The 22,882-nt window shown below is 32.7% G+C and overlaps 2 protein-coding genes and 1 pseudogene across 2 annotated transcripts; all 3 read left to right on the top strand.

Annotated features, from left to right (window-relative positions):
* The first annotated feature begins 2,866 nt into the window (after window positions 1-2,866).
* LOC114410380 lies at window positions 2,867-7,002 on the top strand (annotated as a pseudogene).
* Window positions 7,003-8,886: 1,884 nt separating this feature from the next.
* LOC114410379 (NAD(P)H-quinone oxidoreductase subunit M, chloroplastic-like) lies at window positions 8,887-10,558 on the top strand. Its single transcript, XM_028374306.1, has 2 exons — window positions 8,887-9,445; window positions 10,031-10,558. The coding sequence occupies exons 1-2, from the start codon at window positions 8,981-8,983 to the stop codon at window positions 10,217-10,219; spliced, it is 654 nt and encodes a 217-aa protein (XP_028230107.1). The 5' UTR covers window positions 8,887-8,980; the 3' UTR covers window positions 10,220-10,558.
* Window positions 10,559-13,355: 2,797 nt separating this feature from the next.
* On the top strand, window positions 13,356-21,291 carry LOC114410378 (UDP-sugar pyrophosphorylase 1). The gene is made up of 17 exons (XM_028374305.1): window positions 13,356-13,522; window positions 13,623-13,727; window positions 13,837-13,953; window positions 14,119-14,259; window positions 14,943-15,033; window positions 15,495-15,622; window positions 16,039-16,110; window positions 16,268-16,332; window positions 16,645-16,705; window positions 16,803-16,920; window positions 17,785-17,909; window positions 18,206-18,282; window positions 18,750-18,855; window positions 19,044-19,103; window positions 19,395-19,475; window positions 19,939-20,178; window positions 20,744-21,291. Exons 1-17 carry the CDS (start codon window positions 13,376-13,378, stop codon window positions 20,909-20,911), a joined length of 1,902 nt encoding a protein of 633 aa, XP_028230106.1. The 5' UTR covers window positions 13,356-13,375; the 3' UTR covers window positions 20,912-21,291.
* Window positions 21,292-22,882: the final 1,591 nt, after the last annotated feature.

Genomic DNA, 22,882 nt, shown 5'->3' with positions numbered 1-22,882 from the left:
ACGAGTTTCCAAAGCATCAGCCATAATAGGACAGTAAATGAAGGAAGGAGGAAATTCAAAAAAATTTACATTTCCATTTATGGCTAAACCATGTTTAGCCAACATCCGCAACTTGATTCGCTTCTCTGATAATATGATTCCAAGTGAATTTGCACCAATGTTGTTGAAGCATAGTTAATATACTAAATCATAAAAACATTTAATATATTTTACATTTAGTATATCAGAAAAAAAATTAAATTCAAAAGATTAATCGAGTAAAGTAAAATAAAGTTCCAAATTTGACGACTTATAGGTTAATTTCTTAAAAAAAGTTATAAATGTTTTTTCAATTTGAAAACTTTTTCTATCTTAAATTTAACACTATTCTCTTGCTCTAAACTTGCATTAAAAACAGCAAAGGAAAATATTGAAATTATTTATTAAGCATACTGAAAAAAGATAATTGTCTTAGTATTTTGTCTTTTTCCTTCTTGAGATTTTTTTCTTCAGAATAATCTCTAATTAATAGAATTAATAATTGATGTCATGTACCAACAAAACAAAAAGATTAGTGTCAAATTATAGTTGGTTATGTATCTTTGATAAGATCATACACAATTGTACATTTCAAATCTCTTATTTAGAGAGTCTGTTTAAAAGAATTTATTTATGATTTATTTGAACTTATTTTTTACATAAACACTTGTGTAAATATTTGAAAGATTTTATGAAAATAGATTATATATAATATGTTCATAATTTATAATGTTAAATTGATTTCAATAAATTCTATAGAATAACTTTTGAAAAGAACTTACAGCTTGTATGAAACAATTATTTAACTTATTTTAACAAGTACTCATTCAACAAGTCTTTAATTAAGTTGTTTATTCAAATGGATCATAATTATGTTAATTTGAAAATTTAAGTGTCAAGATAAATTCATTAACTACCACTAACTACTTACGGTTTACTATCACCTACCTACAGTTCAAACCTACTAGTACATGGTTACAAACAAAAACAACTAGTAAATATCTCATACCATGAGTATTTTTTTAATATAAATGAAACATTGAAGAATATTTTAAAAAACAATTTATTAACAATATATATATAGTATACTATTAAAAAAGCACGGGAATTTGAAATTTTACGTTCACAAAATATTAACATTAATCTAATTAACAAATTATCGATTTACCAGTAATTTAAAAACACTTTATTGTATTTAATGTTGATTAAAAATAAGTATTAATTAAAATTTTTAAAAAAATATTTCAACAAATCAATAATTAAGAGAAAAAATAATTTGATATAATATAAAAATTCAAAATGAAAAAGATACATGACTATGTAAAATGAAAAAAAATACATTTATAGGCTATCTAAATTTTTTTTGGTAAGGGTAGGCTATCTAATTTAAAATAATTATTCAAATTTATTATATGGAAATAAATTAAATGAAATTTTCTATTACTTTATGAATGATTCTAAATCATGTGAATGAAAAATATAATATGATAATTAGACATGGTTTAAACGTTTCTCGGACTAGCGATGACATATTAACTTGGTGGATTTGATTACTTTTGCTTTTACAAGTGAAAATGAAATGAAAGAAAAGTGAAGGAAAATTAAACGATCTGAATGGTTGTTGAATGGAATAACGAGAACGTGAAAAATGGCGTAATTAAAACCTAAAAAGACAATCAAACCACTATCTAATAATCTTACTTTCGGATTGAGACCTGAATTGAAGCAACATAAAATAGAAAATGCATATTGTGCATATGTATTCGTCGAAGCATACGGAGATGGATGTTAACACAATGATTGAAAACAAAGCAAATTAAAAGATGATGTTATTGAAATGAGAATGACGTAAAAATATCAATTCCTACACAAATGCAGTTTGCAATTTCTTATTGACGCACACGGAACCTTCATCCTCGTCATAATATTTCCTTATATCACGCTTAACATAACTTAGCGCAGCCTCTCGTTAAGTTTGCTATCCTGATTTCATTTTTATTTTCTTTTTTAACAGTAAGAATCAAAAGATCTATAACAATTCACAAATCTTTTTTAACCATTTGAACTAAAATATTTACAGTGAGATAATCCGGTCAAATATCATCATTACAAACTAATATTTTACTATATATAAATGTTTATTTTATATAATTAAAATTTATTAAACACATAAATTATATTTTAGATTTATAATAAAAAAATTGTATCATAATATAATGTTATTTTAATTATTAATATATTTTTTAATATATATATATATATATATTAAAATTTAAATTAAAACTAAAGATATTCAAAATGATAGACAGAAAAAGATGAACAATTAATTTTTTTCTTAAAACACTCTAGATGGGAAAAAAAAACAACTAAAAATGATCCCGTTGAAAAATAATAATAGCTAAAAACGTATTGATTCAAGATAATTATATATATGTAAAGATAATATTTTAAAAAATATTTAATGCAGTTATATGACTGAAATTCTAAATTATAATAACTAGATTTAAATGTTATCTTCATTTGGAATCTCTTTTTAAAAAGCTGGATAAAAACAACCAATAATTTTTTTATGGATTAGATTACAGATTCTAATTCAAGAAAAATTGGATTCCCCTTCAATAATTTATTAGAATAAATTATACTGCCATTTTATAATATTTTTTTAGATTACAAAAAAAATTATTGTGAATGTTAAAAAAAATTGTATAATTTCACGAAGTAAAAATATTTGTATAATTTAATCAATTTCTAATAAGGTAGTTGAAAGTAAAGGCAACAGACTTTATAAGAGGACATAAGAATATAACATCATAAATTTTAGTTTCAATGTGTTCTTGCACCCGGAGAAGAAGGTCGGGTCCGGTGGTCAAAATTGTAGGACATTCAACTTGGTAAGCTATTATCTTTAAAAAGTCACATTAATACTTAATAATAGTTTTAACTGAAAAGTTATTATTGTTGAAGTGAGATCCTTCATAGTTTGGCGTGGGTGTGGGTGGGAGCTTCAAAAGCAAACCGAACGAACCAACCTCTAGTAGTTCCAAACCAAACCAAAGTTGTGGCTGCATAGTATATCATCATATTCATATCACAAATTCAAAACACAACAACAACAGAACACACTCACTTAATTCTTATTTAGTATTACTCACTCACTCGCGGTCTCTGTCTGCGACAACACAAAACGACATCACTCTGATTGTCTCATTAACGTAAAAAATGCTGCAAACGGATCCCGCCGGAGAACCCGCCCGAGGCGGCGGCTCTGGTGGCCGCACGGTGGTGGTGGGGGTGAAGATGGACTCCCCCTGCAAAGAATTGCTCACGTGGGCTTTGGTCAAAGTTGCACACCCTCGTGATACCGTGGTTGCTCTGCATGTTCTTGGAAGCCATGGTAGGAGAAGAAATTCTACTTTTTTTTTTCTTTTGGGCTTTTGTTTTTCTAATGTGGAGATTGATTGGTGAAATGGGGTTGCATAGAAACTGTGAATGGAGTCGGGAAATCGTCGCTGCTTTCGCTTGTCAAGGCATTTGACTCTGTTCTTGCTGTTTATAAAGGATTCTGCAATTTGAAACAGGTTTGATTTCTCACCGTCCTTCTTTGTGGATTTTTTTTTTCAATTTCTATAACGGGATATGCAAATTCACTTGGTGTCTTCAAATTGGTTGGGAAATGCAGGACCTAAATTGTCGTCCTTTTGCTTCCTATAGGAAACCAAAGAGGAAAAAAAACATAATTTCAAGTTTATGGAATTGGTTCTTCTTTGAATTCTATGAATAGAACGTATTGAATTCTAAATTTTGTTTTTTTGTTTGTTAGGTAGATCTCAAGCTCAAAATTTGCCGTGGTTCATCAGTGAAGAAAAGTTTGGTTCGAGAAGCGAATGGTTATTCTGCAACTCACATTGTGGTTGGAACTACTCATGGCCTGCATAAAATCCGGTCATCTACCGTTGTAGCTAAGTACTGTGCTAAAAAGTTATCCAAGGATTGTTGTGTTCTTGCGGTCAACAATGGGAAAGTTGTGTTCAAGCGTGACAGCTCACCGCCGAGTGTTACAGAGTTACAAGGTTTCTGATTGTTCTTAGTTTTGATTGTTGTGAATCTCATGGACCTAGTAGGATTCTCAGTCATTGAGTTTGTTTTGCAGGGATTGATCGTCATAACAGAAATGGTTTGATCGGTTCAATTCAGTGGACACTCGGTAAGAGCACAAAAGTTCTGAGTGATGACAATTCAGGGATGGAAGCGGATGAGAAGAAAACTGGCCAGGTTTCGGATCACAGTTTGGCTAAGTTATTTCTGGAATCTAAAGAAACTGTTCGAAATCCGAGCTGTTCAATCTGTGGTACAACCCTGGCATTGCCAGACTCTTCTTGCTACCAATCTGCAGATGGGGTTTCTGGTGATGATGGTAGAGAGAATTCTTTGGCTATAGTGCCAGTGCAACCCTCCGTTGCAGCCATAACGGAAATGAAACCAGGTTGGCCACTACTACACCGCGGAATTTTATTGGACAGGCAATCTGCTGATAGATTATTGATGCATCCCCAGATCTCCGTGGTCCAGTGGGCAATGAGGTTGCCTTCTAGAAACCTCTCATATGCTGTAGATTGTAATGAAAAACCTAACATTTGTGATCAAGGTCAAGATCAGCATGCCGCTTTAGATAGTGAAAGCGGCGCTCTTGTTCCAGTAGATGCTGAATTAGGGACCGCTTCTTCGCCAGAACACAATTCAGGAAACATTCCCAAAGAATTGGAGGGTCTTCATGAGAAATACTCATCAACTTGCCGATTGTTTGAGTACCAAGAACTTGTATTGGCCACATCGAATTTCTTGCCTGGTTTGTTTCCTAGTGTTAGTTTGACTGAGTTCAATTTAACAAACTGGTTTATTTCTATCTTTTAATGTGGTTACCAATGTGATTTCAGGAAACTTGATCGGGAAGGGAGGAAGCAGTCAGGTTTATAGAGGCTGCCTTCCTGATGGCAAGGAACTTGCCGTCAAGATTCTAAAGCCTTCTGATAATGTGTTGTCAGAATTTCTTCTGGAAATAGAAATTATCACTACCTTGCATCACAAAAACATTATTTCCCTCCTGGGGTTCTGCTTTGAGAATGGCAAACTTCTTCTGGTTTATGATTTCTTATCAAGAGGAAGCCTTGAAGAGAACCTTCATGGTACACAAATACATTACTATTTTTTCTTTTCCATGCGGTGTGGTAACTGTTTATTTACTTCCTTTTATTCCATGGCAAAACAGGTAATAAGAAAAATTCACTTGTGTTTGGTTGGTCCGAGAGATATAAGGTAGCAGTGGGCATTGCCGAGGCTTTGGATTATCTGCATTCTAAAGACGATCAACCTGTGATCCATCGGGATGTAAAGTCATCAAATGTATTATTATCTGAGGATTTTGAACCCCAGGTATTTATCTTTTGATTGAATGACTTAATTTTGCATAATTTGTATTTATCATGCTCATGTTCTGCTTGATTTTCTTTAGCTCTGTGATTTTGGACTGGCAAAATGGGCATCATCTTTGTCATCACATATAACCTGCACAGATGTTGCTGGAACCTTCGGGTTTGTACTTTTAAACCCTGCATAATTATACCATCTCCCTCATGCGTACATGCTGCACTGAGAAAGTGTATTAGAATTTAGAAATGGTCCTAAATTATGTATTACATTCATTTATGCAGTTACTTGGCTCCTGAATACTTCATGTACGGCAAAGTAAATGATAAGATCGATGTCTATGCATTCGGTGTCGTGCTCCTTGAGCTTCTTTCAGGGAGAAAGCCCATAAGCCCTGATTATCCAAAAGGCCAAGAGAGCCTTGTTATGTGGGTGTGTTTCTGTAGTCCTATGCTCTGGCATCTCCTCGTTTACTTATTTCCTAATCATATGTATTGTGAAAATTACAATCGAAACACACTTTTGCAGGCAACTCCAATTCTAAATAGTGGAAAGGTGTTACAATTGTTAGATCCTAGTTTGGGTGAAAATTATGATCATGGGGAGATGGAAAAGATGGTATTGGCAGCCACTCTCTGTATAAAACGTGCTCCAAGGGCTAGGCCTCAAATGAGCCTTGTAAGTGGTCCACTTTTGACTTTATTGCAAATTGTGTGCACTATGTCATCAAATAATGGACTCCTTTGTTGCATATTGAGTGTAATTTCCTGGACAATGGACGGACTTTTTGCGTTTTGCTTATCCTAAATCATGTGGTATCTGACCTCTATAGTGCAGCCCTTAACTTTATCTTCTTGTTTGATCCCCATAGAAATATTCTCATTCAGTACATTAGTCCTTTTTATTGAAAATCTCATAGATATTCTCTCGGACATTTGGACCACAGATCTCAAAGCTCCTTCAGGGTGACGCCGAGGCAATCAAGTGGGCTAGGTTACAAGTTAATGCTTTGGACGCACCAGAAATGCTTGACGATGAAGCGTGTCCACCTAGTAATCTACAGTCGCATATAAATCTTGCACTGCTTGATGTGGAGGATGACTCACTTTCCATGTGCAGTGTTGAGCAGGGTCTCACTTTGGAGGATTACTTGAGAGGCCGGTGGAGCCGTGCATCAAGCTTTGACTGAGCAAACTACTAGCAAATTGCTATAACAAGCTCAACTCTTTGATCTTAATCTTTTTGTAGATACAGTTTTCTTGTGCCTCTTCAATTAACATTGGCATCTTCTATGGGTTTTAAATGGATTTAGGATGAGAGGTTGTTTGTGTGTACCCTCCTCCTTTCCTTAATAATGAGGAAACTAGGCCTTGTAAGTTGTTAGGCGAGTTCCCCCTTTTCATTCTATACATGAATTGGTGTTTTTTTTTTGTTCATGATCTCAATTGGATCGAGTTTTGTAATATGTATTGGTAAAAAGATGAAGAAGTTGTATTTAGAGCATAAGGATCATAGTTCTGCATTTTAACAAGGCTAAGCAAATCAGTTTCTTTTATTTCATTGAATGTCTGTTGCCTTTTAAGTTCTCCACACATAATCTGTTTCTTTCTGCAGCTGTATTTGTATCGAGTTATACAAACATGAATACCTGTCATAAATTGGATGCTAAGTTAACCTCTTAATTTGAGAAATATCCTTTATAGACAAAGTTTACAGAATTGGGGTTGACTTGATCAAATAAATAAAATTCGATATAACCTCTTAATCTGTTTTTTTATTTTTTATAATTACATTCTAATTGAAAAGAAAGGATAAATTTTTCACTGTCATACATATTTTCTGTAAAGCTAATAGAAGTAGTACAATTTTTTTTTATAACCCACTAAGATTGGCCTAGTAGCAAAAAGTTTTGGTAGTTTGCATAAAATCTTTGGTTTAAACTTAAAAAAAAAAAAGTACAGATTGTTTGTTTATATATAGTTTGGATGTGGACCATAAACATATGATTATTTCTTTATAATTGGTTTCCATTTTCTTTTGTGCTATAATTGAAAAAATGCTTTTCTTTTGGCCTGATTTTATCAATCATGTGCATAATTTTGCTACGGAATGCAGCAGATGATGAAACGCAGACGAATCCGACCGTGATGAGGGAATAATAGGAGCTATTAAAAGTAGCAGTTGACGCATTGGGAAAGAGGGGCAGCGGCTATGAATAATTGAATGTGACATTGGAGGATTTATAATTTTATATCATTATTCATTACAGTTATCAGAAATTTGCTTTGTACAAATGGGACCCTCTTCAGAATTGTTTATCAACACATAAATCCAAATCACGAAATGTCTCCTTACCGTGCAATGAGCTTTCTAAGTTTTTTTTTTTTTATCGTGATAAAGTCACTACCGCTACAACTTTGGGAATTGGAGATAATCATTCAACAATGGATTAAGAACAAAATATACCTTCTTTATTGTCAACAGCTTAGTGGGCGTTTGAAAAAGAATTATAAAGAATTTATACGAGTTTATAAAAATTTTATAACTTTTCCTATTTTTTAAACTTATTTTAATAAAAAAGTTAAACATTCAATTGATGTAACAATTCTTATATAAGAACAATTATTTATATAAGCGATGGTTTTTTACTGTTCTCAAGAACTTTAAGATAGTTATGACCCATTTTAAATTCTGAAAAATTACTATACAAGTAGATAAAAAAATATTGAATTTCTTGTGATATTGTAGGGTCACCAAACACGAATTAAGCAACTCCGCTAAAATTAAATTTATAAAAAATAAGTTAGGCGTTTCTTCCAGTTGTAATATCTTGTGTATCAGGGTGCGCCACTGAATCATGTATATATTCAAAGACTTTGATGAAGATGCTCGAGTTATATTTAAGTTAAACTTGCACCGGTATGTCCGGGAGTAAAATGCTGGTAAAGTCGGTAGCAAATTTAATTAGGGGAAATGTAAGCATATAAAGATTAATTTTACAGTAGCTTTTAAGTAGTGGCGAATCAAAAACCCTTATTTAAAAAATAAGTCTAATAAATCAATATGTAAATAAATTAATAAGAAAAGTGAGAAAATAAATAATGGGTTTAAACACATAAAATTAAGATAGAATATTAAAACATGTATTTATTTATCTTCATGTGAAAGTAAATAATGAGATGTAAATATATAAAATTAGGGATATAGATAACTTTATTAAGATGAGGAGGTATATTTGTTCACACTCAAATATATTTCTTAAATGTATGTTTAGGTAAAAGAAAAAAAAGAAAAGAAACGCATTAGATAGAATGCACTGACCCTATGTAACAAAAAATGGTTATAAACAAAGAATGTACATGGTAAAATAGGAAGTGCCGTATCCATTTAAGAAATTAAACCTTATCCATAGTAGAAGGTCCGAAGCTACTGGCAAACTAACAATAACACCCTCTCATGTATGTCTTGGCTATTCTGTTTTATTTAAAGCAACCACCAAAAAAACAAACCTTAGCTACTACGACCACATCCTTTAGTCATGGCCACAAGTTGCTCCTACATGGTTTCCACCAAATTATCCATGCTAGGTTGGAGTGGAGGAAGAAGAAGAGAAGCCAGAAGCCGGAGAGCATTCTTGGTCTCAGCTCAACAACAAAGCGATGTTAAGGAAGCAGAGAGCTTGAAGGTAGAAGAGGAGCAAGAGCAGGAACAAATGCAAACTCAAACACCGAAGCCAAAAGGAACAACACCAAGGCCAGTGGAACCTCAGTTGAATGTGAAGAGCAAAAACATGCTGAGGGAATATGGAGGGCAGTGGCTGAGCTGCGCCACACGCCATGTGAGGATCTATGCTGCGTATATCGACCCGGTGACTTGTGAGTTTGATCAAACCCAGATGGATAAGCTCACCCTTATTCTTGATCCCACTGATGAGTTTGTGTGGAATACTGAGACTTGCAACATGGTTTATTCTTACTTCCAGGAGCTTGTTGATCACTACGAGGTACTTTCCTTAGACACAATCTAATTTATTTTCTTTTGATATGTCTTAGATTAGTGTTACTTACAAACAAGGTTTTAAAATCGTGCCTGATTGTGATTTTGGCTGCAACATTAAGGATTTTAAGATTTTTGTGTTAGCAATGCGACCACAATTATGATCATATTAGCTACAATTTTTCACAATATCAAAAAACATGACGAAACAAAAACTATGATCACAATTTAAAATCTTGCTTAGCAAAATTAGATATATACCTGAAATTCTGAAAAGAGATAAATAAAGAATTTTACTAAAATCTCTAGATCATGTAATTTTTTTTTATATGGTCATCTAATCATAATTTGTTGTGTATATTAAAATTGTTGACTCATGGTCTTATCTAGATTGATGTCTAATGAGTTGGCAATGTGTAAATCTTAAGTTAGCATGCACAAAAATTAAACTCTAGAAAATATATAAAATAAAATTGATGTTCTTAAGCTATGGTAATCCAACATGCTATGGTAAACAAGAACACATTAGATTTTTGATGTTCTTAAGCTAGTTTTGTGTGTTGAAATACTAACCTGTGATGATGCAAAGCAGGGCGCTCCATTGACAGAATACACACTTCGCCTGATTGGTTCAGACATAGAGCACTATATAAGAAAGATGTTATACGATGGGGCAATCAAGTATAACATGAATGCAAGGGTTCTGAATTTCAGCATGGGCAAGCCACGGATCATGTTCAACAACAATGATATCCAACCTGAAGATGCAACTGAGAAATGATTTGTGAAATACACCAAGAAAAAGTGAGTAATCATTGGTGGTTTGCATGTGATTGTTTTGTAAATTATAAAAAAATTCTAGACCAAAATTAGACATTTTTTGGAGTCGAGTAAAACTAATGCAAACCAAAAGATAGTTACAGATACAGAGTATTCTTACAGTCCGTAATATAGCTTCTGTTCCTCCTCATGTTACTAAACTAGTATAACCACCCCTGCTACACAAATGGGTGTTATATTAAATATTTAGTAATTTAATTTTTATGCATTTTACTTTTGGTACAAAGTTATAAGATATGTATGACATTAGTAAACATACACAACTATTTTAGAGTTTAAATATGTTTTTAATATTTGAAAATATGATTATTTTGCAATTAGTTTCTCTTTAGATTTGTTTCACTTTTATTCCTTAACATTTAAATTAAAATGGTGGGTTTTTAGTCTCTTATCAGGGTATTTATAGAGAATAGAGATAAATGATTTTATATTTGTCCACAAATACAAATGAAAAAACTTTAATGGTAGATTAATTGCAAGAATAATATATGGTTGCGTAAAATAGAGACTAGAGAGGTACAGGTACAGCAAAAGAAAATGTAAATCATTTGATAGTCTTCCCCTTTGATAAGAGATTGTACAAATGTTAATTAAGTCACTTGAATGATTCTACATGGCCACTGGGAATATAAAAATATTCTAAAACAAAGGATATATATATATATATATATGATTTCCTTTATAAAAGAGTGCAATTTAATAATGCCAAATTCATGGATAAAATTAACTGTAAATAAACATAAACTTAGTTGCCCTCCAAATTTGCAGGACTCTTTTTGCTTCTAAATATATAGCAAAATCCCAGTAATTGATCATGCTACATAACGATTTATATGAATATTTATTGGCCCAAAACTCATAATAATATCCACAAAGTGGATCATTTTATTGAAATTGAAACGAATGTTTTGTTAAAAGCTGTAGCTTGTAGCATTGTCAATTCCAAAAATTCCGATTTTTCTCTTCTGTTAATTGCACAAGGTCCCGGTTATAGCAAATAAGTTAGGTGTTAGCCTTTTGAAGTGGAATGTTCAGCAAATGAAAGAACAATGTTTGCCTAGAAACTATTTCCATATGCATCTAGTAAACAGTAGAGAGCAAGTAAACTTAAAATAAAATAAAAAAATAGACCTCTAGTTTGCTACCAAGCTTTAATTCACATAATTGTAAGGCTCAATTGTTGTACGCTCCTTCCTAGGGTATATTTGGATTTCAAGTAAAAGAGTCCAAAAATATGTTTAAGAGTAAAATTTTATCTCCAAACTTCATTTTGAAAAAGTAAGACTTAAGATAAACTTGCAAACTTTAATTCAAACATTCACGTAATGATTGATTACTATCACCTCCATTTTTCCTGCTTCTAATTAGTTAGAATATCTCCAATAAAAGATGTTTGTTAGATTTCTTAAGAAAATAAATCATTTATTCAAGAAATTCCATCGTTAAAAAAAGTCTACGTGTCTTTATAATAAAAATAGTTTTTTATATAAGAAATCATTTTTTAGTATTAAAAAATTATTTTCTTTGCATCAACCAACATTAATCCAGTAAAAAAAATATAAAAATATGAATTTTTAAAAGTTTTTTATCATTGAAATAAATATATGTATGAATATCTTAGCTGAAAATCATAAAAATAAGTCTCCATATATTAAGAAACTCACTCAAGACGCTTAGATTAAAGATGTCTAATGTGTTGTTTCCCCTCATTAAAAATATATGAACTATACTATCTCGTACCATTAAATCAACACAAATATGAGGAGTGAGAGTATGATGAAAAGTGGGGTGGAGAATAAATATGATTAAAAAAGTTGTGCGTATCTGCAGAAAAAAAGGCATTAGAAAATCTTTGCTCTTTTCAGTTGGTCCACTTCACTAAAGTGTTTTTCTGTCACACACACTCAAAAACCTTTGCATGGAGTATTTGGTTTATACTTTTAGACTTATCAAATTTTTTTTTTGCAGATATTATATTTTGTTTTTCTGTCACTAATTAAAGTGTTTTTCTGTCACACACACGCAAGAATAGTTTTTTAGATTAATATTTTCATTCCAAATGGAAGAGTAACTCTTAAAAAAAAAGTCCAATTTATATATACAGAAGATTTGTTTTAAATTGAATTAAATCAGTTTTTAAAATCAGTTATTAATTATATCGTGAGTAGACCGTTTTAACCCTTTGGATTCACACTCCAAAGAACTTTTGTCGCCAACAAGTGCTTATTACTCTTCACTGGTCATTACGGTCTAAACTCACCCTTTTGGTATGCTATGATAAAGGAAAATCAGATTCATAGAATATTAAACACAGACACAAACATGGTAGAGATTCAACAGGAAACTGGGACCGCATCACACCCCAACATCCAGAGATTCAACTGGAAATTGGGGAGGGTTCTAAGTAAAAAAAAACCGCTCATACAACCAAACTTCAATACCTCAACTGGGCAAAAATATGAAACCATCTCAATAGATTTTAATCACACAAAAATACAAACAATAGAAACTTCAATACCACAGCCACCACAGATTTTAATCACAGCATATCAATTATCAATTTTGAAAAAAAAAATCCAATCTTTATTGTGCAACCATTATCATTGTGGATCTGCGAGGACTCTGTCATCTTGTGGGTTGTCCTTCTCGTGGTGGAGCTTCTTCCAGGTGCTGTGGGGCACGGCGATCTCCGATAGAGACAGGTTCTCCTGGAGGCTACAATGGAGATTCGAGGCGAGGGATAAGGGTGTGGGTGTAGCAGAAAAAGTGAGTGTGTGAGAAAGAGAAACCGAAAGAATAAACGAGCTACACGTGTCTAATTTTTAGTAGACAAGCATTTAACACGTAATCTCGGATGAAGCTTTTAAACTAATGGAAAAATGAAAAATCAATAATTGAATAATCTTAATAACATTATGAGAAAAAAACAGCTGTGCTGTGCTGGTATCACGTGACGTAGTGTGTGGGTCCCATTAACTAACTGAGCGCGACCCGTGCCTTCCGGTCAGAAGTGAAGTTGACGGTTGTTGGATCAGACCCAGATCCACATACTCACCGGCACCCCCGGTTCACCAGTTAATAATCATAATCCTAACAAATGACAAACAAAAGAATTTGCATTTATTTTCATGTTAGTTCTTCCGTCTTCACACCACCACCTTCCACTTCCACTCTCTTCTCCATCGATCCCATTTCCATGGCTTCCTCCCTCGGCGACAACTTCAACCTTCTCTCGCCTCAACAGGTTCCGCTCCTCTCTCTCTCTCTCTCTCTCTCTGTTTCGTTCCTATTTTTTCGAATTTCAACGAACGCTTTTTCTGATTCTGATTCGGTGACTCTCTCAGCAAGAGCTGGTGAAGATGCTATTGGATAACGGCCAAGAGCACCTGTTTCGCGATTGGCCTGCTCCCGGCGTTGACGACGACCACAAAAATGCGTTCTTCGACCAGGTTTTGTTTCATTCATTCGCTCAATTCAATCACATACATAGTAACATAGATAGATCTGTTTCTTCCTTCATTCCTTCTATATTCCTAAACGACACTGCGTTTTCATTAGCTGACTCGACTAGATTCGAGTTACCCTGGCGGTCTGGAAGCATACATCACAAATGCTAAACGGCTCTTGGCTGATTCTAAGGCTGGCAGAAACCCTTTCGATGGCTTCACACCTTCCGTAAGTCTTTTAAATAAACGTTTTTTTTTTCTTTTCTATATGCTTATATTTTCAACATTGCACATCTTATGTATAACTATATGCTACTGTAATAAAAATCAAATTCTCGGTTTAGCCATTGAGTAATGCATGAGATTGTGTTGTGTGGTGGTGGTGGATTTCCAGGTTCCAACGGGTGAGACTTTGGCGTTTGGTGATGAGAACTACATCAAATTTGAGGAAGCAGGTGTACTTGAAGCTCGGAAAGCTGCGTTTGTTCTTGTTGCCGGTGGTCTTGGCGAGCGTTTAGGATACAGTGGGATTAAGGTATGCGTTGTCGATTTGTGTCATCCTTATTTTGTTCCTCTGCTATTTGTGTGTAATGTAGATTTATACTCAGGTTAGAGGAATGTTTATTCTAGTGGTTTTTATCTTACTCCTATAACAGAATAATCGTGGTAGATTGAGGAGGCACCCCTAATACTAGGGCAGAGTGGCATGTTGGAATTGCACAGCCTACCCAAAGGATTGCTTTACATACCTAAACCGCAAGCAGTCTTACTTTTACCTAGTCACAGTTACTCAATTAGCCCTTAGGCTCCAAGGGATTTTCCTAAAGAGGGTTGTCCACCAAATTAGATTTTTGTGGCTTTGGAGAAAATTGAACTGCATTCATGGTGAGAATGAGAGTTAACTCTAGATCCTTGGTCACTTGTGCCAAGAGGCGCTACACCCATTGGCAATTGGCAGAAACTCTTAAAAGTCTAATACTATGATATGAGGACTGATGGAGTCTTTGCTGCATTTTTTCATATTACAGTTGGGTATGATTTTCATTGTCTGTGCCTCGGTGGTTATGAAAACTTCTTACCAATGGGTGTGTTTCATGCCTTTTAACAGTCTTGGTTCTGATGCATTGTAAAGGGTTTGTTGTGTTTGTGTGTGTGGACAGTTCCAGTATGTCAAGGGATTAATTCCTGATTCTTAATTGTAGCTTCTGCCTCTTGCAGCTTGCGCTTCCTGCAGAAACCACTACCAGAACATGTTTCGTACAGAATTACATTGAATCTATATTGGCTCTTCAAGAAGCCAGCTCACAAGGTTAGTATCAGTTGCAATTTTGTTGTATAAAAATAAGAGTCATGCTCATCCTCCTGATTTGGTTACTTATGTGGTAAAACAAAAATGAAACATTGATAAACTTGTTCATATAAATATTTAATACAGGAAACAGATAGCATGTTTAAATTATACCCAATGTATAAGACCCAGAGTCCATTTGTTTTGATGAAAATAACTTTTTTTGTGCTTAAAACTATAAAAAATGACTTCTTTTTTTTAAAAAAATGTTCCCAGTAGAAAATACTTTCCTGGAAAACATTTTGTGGTAAATTTTTCCTAAATTTTTTTTTCTGCTGTAAGCATTTTGTGGTAAATTAATCTCAGACTTTCATTTTCTTCTGCCTCTCTTTCAAGCAATAGCCCACTCTCTTGTAGTTATTAATGTTGACTATTATATTTGAAAGTCCTTTGAAGCAATGGTTGTGTTTTTCAACTTTTAGGTGAATCCCAGACACAGATTCCTCTTGTTATTATGACTTCTGATGATACCCATGGACGTACTTTAGAGCTATTAGAATCAAATTCTTATTTTGGTATGCAACCCACGCAAGTAACACTTTTAAAGCAGGTATGTCTTTTGACATCTCTTGGAAAATTCAATTTTGATTTAATATTTAAATGGTGAAATTGTAAATTTAGTCCCTATATAAAACACTGTTTCCTGGTCTAGTCCCTACATGAAAAAACTCTACATTGTTAACAAATTAGTCCCTATCATTTATTAAAGTTGTAATGGTATTAGAATTTTTTCCTATAAGAACCAAAATGAAAAACAAAAAATGGTGTCAAGTATAGGGACTAATCTAATACTATTATAACTTTGACAAAGGGAAGAGATCAATCTGTAAATGTTTTTTTAATGTTGTAACTAAAATGTAGAGTTTTTTTCATATAGGGACTAATAGTCTTAGCCTGTTAGGTGTAGGGACCAAAATTTCAATTTAACCATTTTTTAAATAATTCTATACTTTGCATGTTATTCAGGAAAAAGTTGCATGCTTAGAAGATAATGATGCCAGGCTTGCATTGGAACCACAAAACAAGTACAAAATTCAGGTATTGTTGGCTTCTTGTTCAGTCCTGCAGGGTAACAGTATGGTTGTGTGATTGAGAAGTTTATTTAGCAAAAATCAATGAATGAGATGCATTCTATTAACTTCACAATTAGATTTTCAAACTAATTGCAATCTATTGACCATTTCGCTTTGGGTAGACAAAACCTCATGGACATGGTGATGTGCATGCGCTTCTTTATTCCAGTGGCATTCTGAAAGTATGGTATGTCTCAAACAGTTTACTTATCTTTTAGGATCAGTTTGTGTGGTCAATTTCATTTTTCTAAGTTGTAGACATTTGATAAATCTTTTCATTACATGTTTCCAAGTAATTTAAAGAATATTTGGAATATATTTGTGCACAACAAAAAACTTTTATGTAAAAGTATAACTATTGATTTTTAATTCTGTAAATTGACGGGATTGTATTCTAGAAATCCAAGAAATTAGAAGTGCATAGGGTTTGTCTTTCACTTATATACTTTGATCATAAAATTTATATATTTATAGTTTTATAACGGTTTACATTTGTTAGGTATGAAGCTGGGTTGAAATGGGTTCTATTTTTTCAAGATACAAATGGGCTTCTCTTCAAGGTTAGTTATTTTGACATTTCATACTTTCAAACACACTTTTCTGGTTTGCCGATTAATATATTTTAAGTATTCATTGCCTAGTAATTTGAGGATGCAGGCAATTCCATCAGCACTGGGCGTCAGTGCTGCCAAACAGTACCATGTTAACTCTCTTGCAGTACCTCGAAAAGCAAAAGAAGCTATTGGTGGAATTACCAGACTCACTCACTCTGATGGTAAGCTAATTGTTTCATCCCTCACAGACAGAGAAAATAATGCTGATTTGATTCTGGACTATATGTTAATGTGGGTGAGGATAATATACTTGTTTTTGGTGTATTTCACAGTGGAGTATAACTTCTTTCTTCTGTAAAGTAATTTGAAACTGTAAATTTTATGAATGTTATTATTTATCATAGTTAATGGGTAAATGGTAGACAATGATAGTTTATGAGGGCAAGATGGTTTATATGATTGAAATCCATCCACTGGTATTGATGTAGGGCTGGTCAGGTAAAGTGCTTGTATTTTTTAATGAATGATAAAAAAAAAATTGTAAATATTGTGCATTATTAGGAAATCTTGTCTTAAACCAACTGTTATACAAACAAAAGTTATAAGTTAATATGGGTATTAGTAAGTACCTACTTTGATTACATAGGTATTCATAATGTTCAAACAATTTGATGCTGATCTTCCAGGTATTCACTTGATCTAATACAATTTACATTGTTGATCTGTTAGTGGAAGCCAAATGTTTTTTTACAGCTTTTTCATCCCTCTTGTTCTCTCTTTGTATGTTTGTGTGTGCACCTCTTTTTATTTTTCCTCTGAGAATGGAAAATGCTACCAAATTCAATTCAGTGGTTACTGACAGAGATCTTTTTGTTTGAGAAAAAGTATTTGGAGTGAGATCAAACTTAAAATAATAAGTTGCTATTTAACGAGACTTTTAAAGTGATATTTCTTATACTTTTCCATGCTAGGTAGTTTTATTCGAATGTATCTCTATCTTGACTTCATTATGTCACTGCTACTTTTTATGAATTTCCTGGATTCATATTTTTAGCATTTGATGATTAATTCAAAAACATAATCAGGGAGGTCTATGGTGATAAATGTGGAATACAATCAGCTAGATCCTCTTCTTAGAGCAAGTGGATACCCTGACGGCGACGTAAATTGTGAGACTGGCTACTCCCCATTTCCAGGAAATATTAACCAAGTAACCCTCTTTTTCATACTTCAACATCCTCCTCCCACCCCTCCCTCTCATGGAACTTACCTTTTTCAATTATCTATAGTTGGGATGATATATTATTCTTATTTGCGTTGCTCTCACCACACGGTGTGTGATTTTAATTCATAATTCATTATGTTTGGAATACTAGAAATATCAGGCTGTTATAACCATGGTTTAGTTATAATTGTAACTGACAATTATTATTATTATTATTATTTAGTTGAATTGTCATGATTGCATAGAGACAATATCTTAGTGACAATGTCTTATTCTAACAGTTGATTTTAGAACTTGGTCATTACATTGAAGAGCTCTCAAAAACAGGAGGTGCCATTCAGGAGTTTGTTAACCCAAAGTAATTCTTCTTTCTAATACTCACTATACTATTTATTTGGGAAATCTCTAAAAACCTCCCTGTATTTTGACCTATGTATGCTTTGGTCTTTGTTACATTCAAAATGTGTAAAATGGTACATAAATGTTGAGTTGTGCACTTTACTTCAATTCCGTCACAACTGTTAAAAAAGTGGATGGAGAAGGACACGTGTCACTATCTGGTTATTCTAGAACTATTCTGGAATCAGGATGCTTGGCATTTTCAGTCCATTTTTTTAGCAGTTGTGGTGGATTAGGAGTAAAGTACACAACTTGAAAAGTTTTGATTTGAGGACCATTTTGCACATTTTGAAAGTAATTGGACCTAAGTGCTCATGGGTCAAAATATCGTGTGTATTTTTTTAGAGTTTTCCCTTATTGTTTGAAACACTTTGCTGTAGCATGCTTCAATTTTCAATGCTATATTAATATATTTCCATACTGCAGATATAAAGATGCCAGCAAAACTTCATTTAAGTCCTCAACTCGACTTGAATGTATGATGCAAGACTATCCAAAAACATTGCCCCCATCTGCCAGGGTTGGATTCACGGTAAATTATCTATTTGAGAACAGTGCATAAATCTTAGCAAATCAATGCTTATCGAGCTCAACTTTTCCATCCTTGGACCTAACCTTTTAGGTTATAGATGTAGTCCATCCATGCTGATGCCACTTTAGTTAATGGATGGTCGGTTGTTATACTTGGTACTACCTCACTGGTTCTATGTAATTGTGTAGGTGATGGAAACGTGGCTTGCTTATGCACCTGTGAAGAATAATGCCGAGGATGCTGCCAAGGTACAACATAAATTCTAATGTACTAATTTACACATTGAGAAACAAAGTTGATAAAAAGAAATAGAGGGAGTATGACTTTTGAGCCCTTGATTTCATATTGAAGTGTAAGCACTATGCAGTACTTAATTGAAGTAGATTGGTAAGGTCTGACAAAAGTTTGGATGCAATTGGGAAGTTTGGATTTGAAATTCTATTTTGATGGTAGAGGTTTTGAATAATGGTATTTTAATTCACTAAAAAGTTTTTCAAGAGAGAAATTATCTCTTATACATTTTGTTAATATTACTGAAGGTGCCGAAAGGAAATCCATACCATAGTGCAACTTCTGGAGAAATGGCCATCTATCGTGCAAATAGCATTATTCTCAGAAAGGTAATGTAGTGCTTTTACCCTCAAGTCTTGAATGCCATGACGCATAGGTTTATTTTGTTATTTGTAATGTCTTGATTTTTGTTTATGATTTATTGCAATTTCTATAGGAATTAGTTTTGAAAATATTTGCTTGTTATTTTTAGCTAATGTTAAAGTATTTATCATAGAATTAAATTCCCTTTAGAACACTGTGGATTAGGAAAGTTCTATAAGATTGTTTACTTGCCAATGAAGCTCTAATATGCCTATAAAAGGGCCTGCAAGATACAATTTATATTTTTGCTTAGGAATGTAATTCCAAGTCCAAGTATCTTCCTTGTGTCCAGGTTGATTTAGAATTCCAATGTATGTATATCCTTCTTGTGCTTTTGTCTAACTCCTGAGATGCCAATTGTTACAATTACAAGTTTACAACCTACATCAGACAACTGAGTAATTGTCTCTGCATTTTTTCTCCTGCCAGGCTGGTGTCCAAGTAGCAGATCCAGTAGTGCAGGTCTTCAATGGGCAAGAGGTTGAAGTTTGGCCTCGTATCACATGGAAGCCAAAATGGGGTCTGACTTTTAATCGAATCAAGAGCAAAGTCAGTGGAAATTGCTCCATTTCCCTAAGGTCAACTCTGGCCATTAAGGGTCCAAATATTTTTATTGAAAATCTGTCCGTAGATGGGGCTCTAATCATTGATGCTGTGGATGATGCAGAGGTATGGCTAGATAAATTTATCAATATTTTATTTTTTTATTTCCTGAGTTTCATATTAACTGTTTGCTCATAGATGCCCATACCGGGGTTGGACAATAACTAGTTATGTTGAATAGTCAAAAAATAGATTTAGTAATAGTTGATAACACTGAGATGTAGAAATGAGGTGTACTAACATTACTCAAAGGATAATTAGGGTAGATTTAGTTTCAATTTTCAACACCATAACATAGATTGAGAACCCAAATTACACAGCAAGCCATAAAACTACTGGAGGCTAGTTTTTCTTAAGAAATACCCAACTAAATAGCCAAGTTATCCAAATTTAAATACAAGACCTTTTTTTTTAATTGACTCTCTGGAATACTAAATTCCCAACTGATAATTTCATAATCCTGATAATTTCACATGGTCTAGTGATTTCTATTCTTTTATTACTCTACTCCTCCACCACTATTTCTTTAAAAAATTAATTAAGGCTTGAAACTATATATTTACCATGAATGCTCATGTTTGTGTTTATTGAATATTTTAAACTGATTTGGGATTTTTTTGAAAAAAAAAAGGTAAATGTGAGTGGTTCAGTTCAAAACAATGGTTGGGTCCTTGAGACCGTTGACTACAAAGATGCCTCGGAGCCTGAGGTATTGAGAATCCGGGGTTTTAAATTTAACAAAATTGAGCAGCTGGAAACGAAATACTCTGAGCCTGGCAAATTTCACTTGAAGGCTTGAACATGCATCCGTGTAAAAGAAGTTATAGTCCTCATGCTACATTCATTATTATTCTTTGTCTCTTTTGTAACCTGTCTTTCTACTCTTTGGCTCAAATGTTCTAAGCAGTGGGATCAGAAGTTTTGCAGAGTTTCTCTCCGCTCCCCTCCCAATCTTAATTAAGGTGTTTGATGAGGATAAGTGCTAATGTACTATTTTGTTCATAAGTTTTGCCCCCACTTCGATTAGAGAAACTGTTTTTGCATTCCTAGCTCAATGTGTAAAGAATCTGAGTCCATTTGTATTGCTGTGTGCATATGGAAGACGGTTGACGTGCATTTAATAATGTGCCAACAAGTTGGACTAAAATAAAGATCATATTGATTGTTTTACCCATCATATACACTGGATCTCAATCTATGTTCCCTTTTTTCTTTCCCTATTTTTTGTTGCACCCAAGGGGCAAAAAATACTAAGGACAGTTAATACATGATTGTTATTTTATGTCGATTATACTTTAAATTCAAAAATACATAATAGTTTTGAAGCGAGACGCATCAGGTGCTTCCCTGGACAGCAAACCAATCTGCGTTTGAATCGAAAAAAAGAAAGAAAAAAACTAATATCCGAATGCTGCCATTTATCGAGATATAGCTGAAGATTTCACTCTTTTTTCTTTGGTCCTAATGTAATAAAATGAATTATTCTTAAACCTACAGAAAAATTGTTCTTATGAGATATTGAAGATTGTGTGTTTGTTTATAACAGTTTTTTCAAGAATTATTTTTTTAAAAAAATAACCACTTTTTATTAGTTTTTCATGTGTTTGCTTCAGTTTTTCAAAATTAATTAGAAGCTGAAAAAATCTAAATTTTGATTACAACTATAAGTTATTTCGAATTACTTTCATAAAATCAGTTGTTACTTTTTTAAAAAATTGTTTTTATGATTGTAAACAAATATAAATTAATCGTAAGAAAAACATAAATTAACCTTTGTCTTTTATTTTACATTGGAATTATTGTTTTTTTTAATCTCTAACAAATTAGTCATATAATTTAAAACTAAAAGTTTATTTATTAACAAAATTTCAATTCAAATTAAACATGGTCATTGAGTAACCAGAATGTCTCATTTATAACGTTTACCCTTTATATTTAAATATGTGTAAAACACTAATAAATATCTTTGTTTGTTTATCCTCTATATTTAAATATGTGTAAAATACTTTTAATATCTTTGTTTGAAACCAGTAATATCAATTAAAAATTTAAGAATATATTCAAAGTATTCTTTATAAAAAAAAAATCTCTTCTCTCAAATTAGTCATTAGTATTTAGCGGTTAAGCCAAGCATCGAATCAATTTCAATATTTAGATCTTCAATCTAGTAATTTGGATTCTTTAACATGAGGAAAGTATATTAAGAATACGATCAACAAGTTTCTTATAAGATGGGTAAATCTAAAAAGTCAAAGAATTTTAAACACAACCTTTAATGCTTTCTTGTGGTTAGCATATAGGTCTCCAATATATGATCATATTACAGTGCTTTTGGTACTAGAAAATTTGTAAGAATTTACCATAAGTAAATCGTATAAATTGACTTAAATGAAAATTAAACCCATTACTATTTTCAATATAAAATTAATTATCTCGTACAGACTTTATAAAACAGAAATTTATAAAATATTTCATATATTCAATATAAAATAATAACATTTTATTTTTTTATTAACTTAAGCTACACTAAATTAAATTAATACGAAAAAAATCTTCCTGTTTAATACGAGCATAACCCCACAATTTTAAATAAAATCGTTAAAATAATTGAGTATAGATATCATATATGGAAATCCGACATCCGTAAAATGAACTATGTCTATGCTTCTTATAAAAACTGATTCCAATAAGGCAAGGCAAGTCCTAAAAGCAAAGTTAAACTCATCGTGTTTGTTTGTTTGTTTAATTGCTAAAATTAAATGGATTAGGT

This window comes from Glycine soja, chromosome 4 (assembly GCF_004193775.1).
Source record: "Glycine soja cultivar W05 chromosome 4, ASM419377v2, whole genome shotgun sequence".
NCBI classification, from domain to species: Eukaryota; Viridiplantae; Streptophyta; class Magnoliopsida; order Fabales; family Fabaceae; genus Glycine; species Glycine soja.
This window is presented reverse-complemented; position numbering and strand designations above follow the sequence as displayed.

Coding starts and splice junctions, on each gene's coding strand:
- LOC114410379 (XM_028374306.1), top strand. CDS start 8,981: ATGGCCACAAGTTGCTCCTACATGGTTTCCACCAAATTATCCATGCTA. Junction 9,446..10,030: donor AGCTTGTTGATCACTACGAG/GTACTTTCCTTA, acceptor GATGCAAAGCAG/GGCGCTCCATTGACAGAATA.
- LOC114410378 (XM_028374305.1), top strand. CDS start 13,376: ATGACAAACAAAAGAATTTGCATTTATTTTCATGTTAGTTCTTCCGTC. Junction 15,034..15,494: donor TCAAGAAGCCAGCTCACAAG/GTTAGTATCAGT, acceptor TTCAACTTTTAG/GTGAATCCCAGACACAGATT. Junction 19,104..19,394: donor ATGCCGAGGATGCTGCCAAG/GTACAACATAAA, acceptor ATATTACTGAAG/GTGCCGAAAGGAAATCCATA.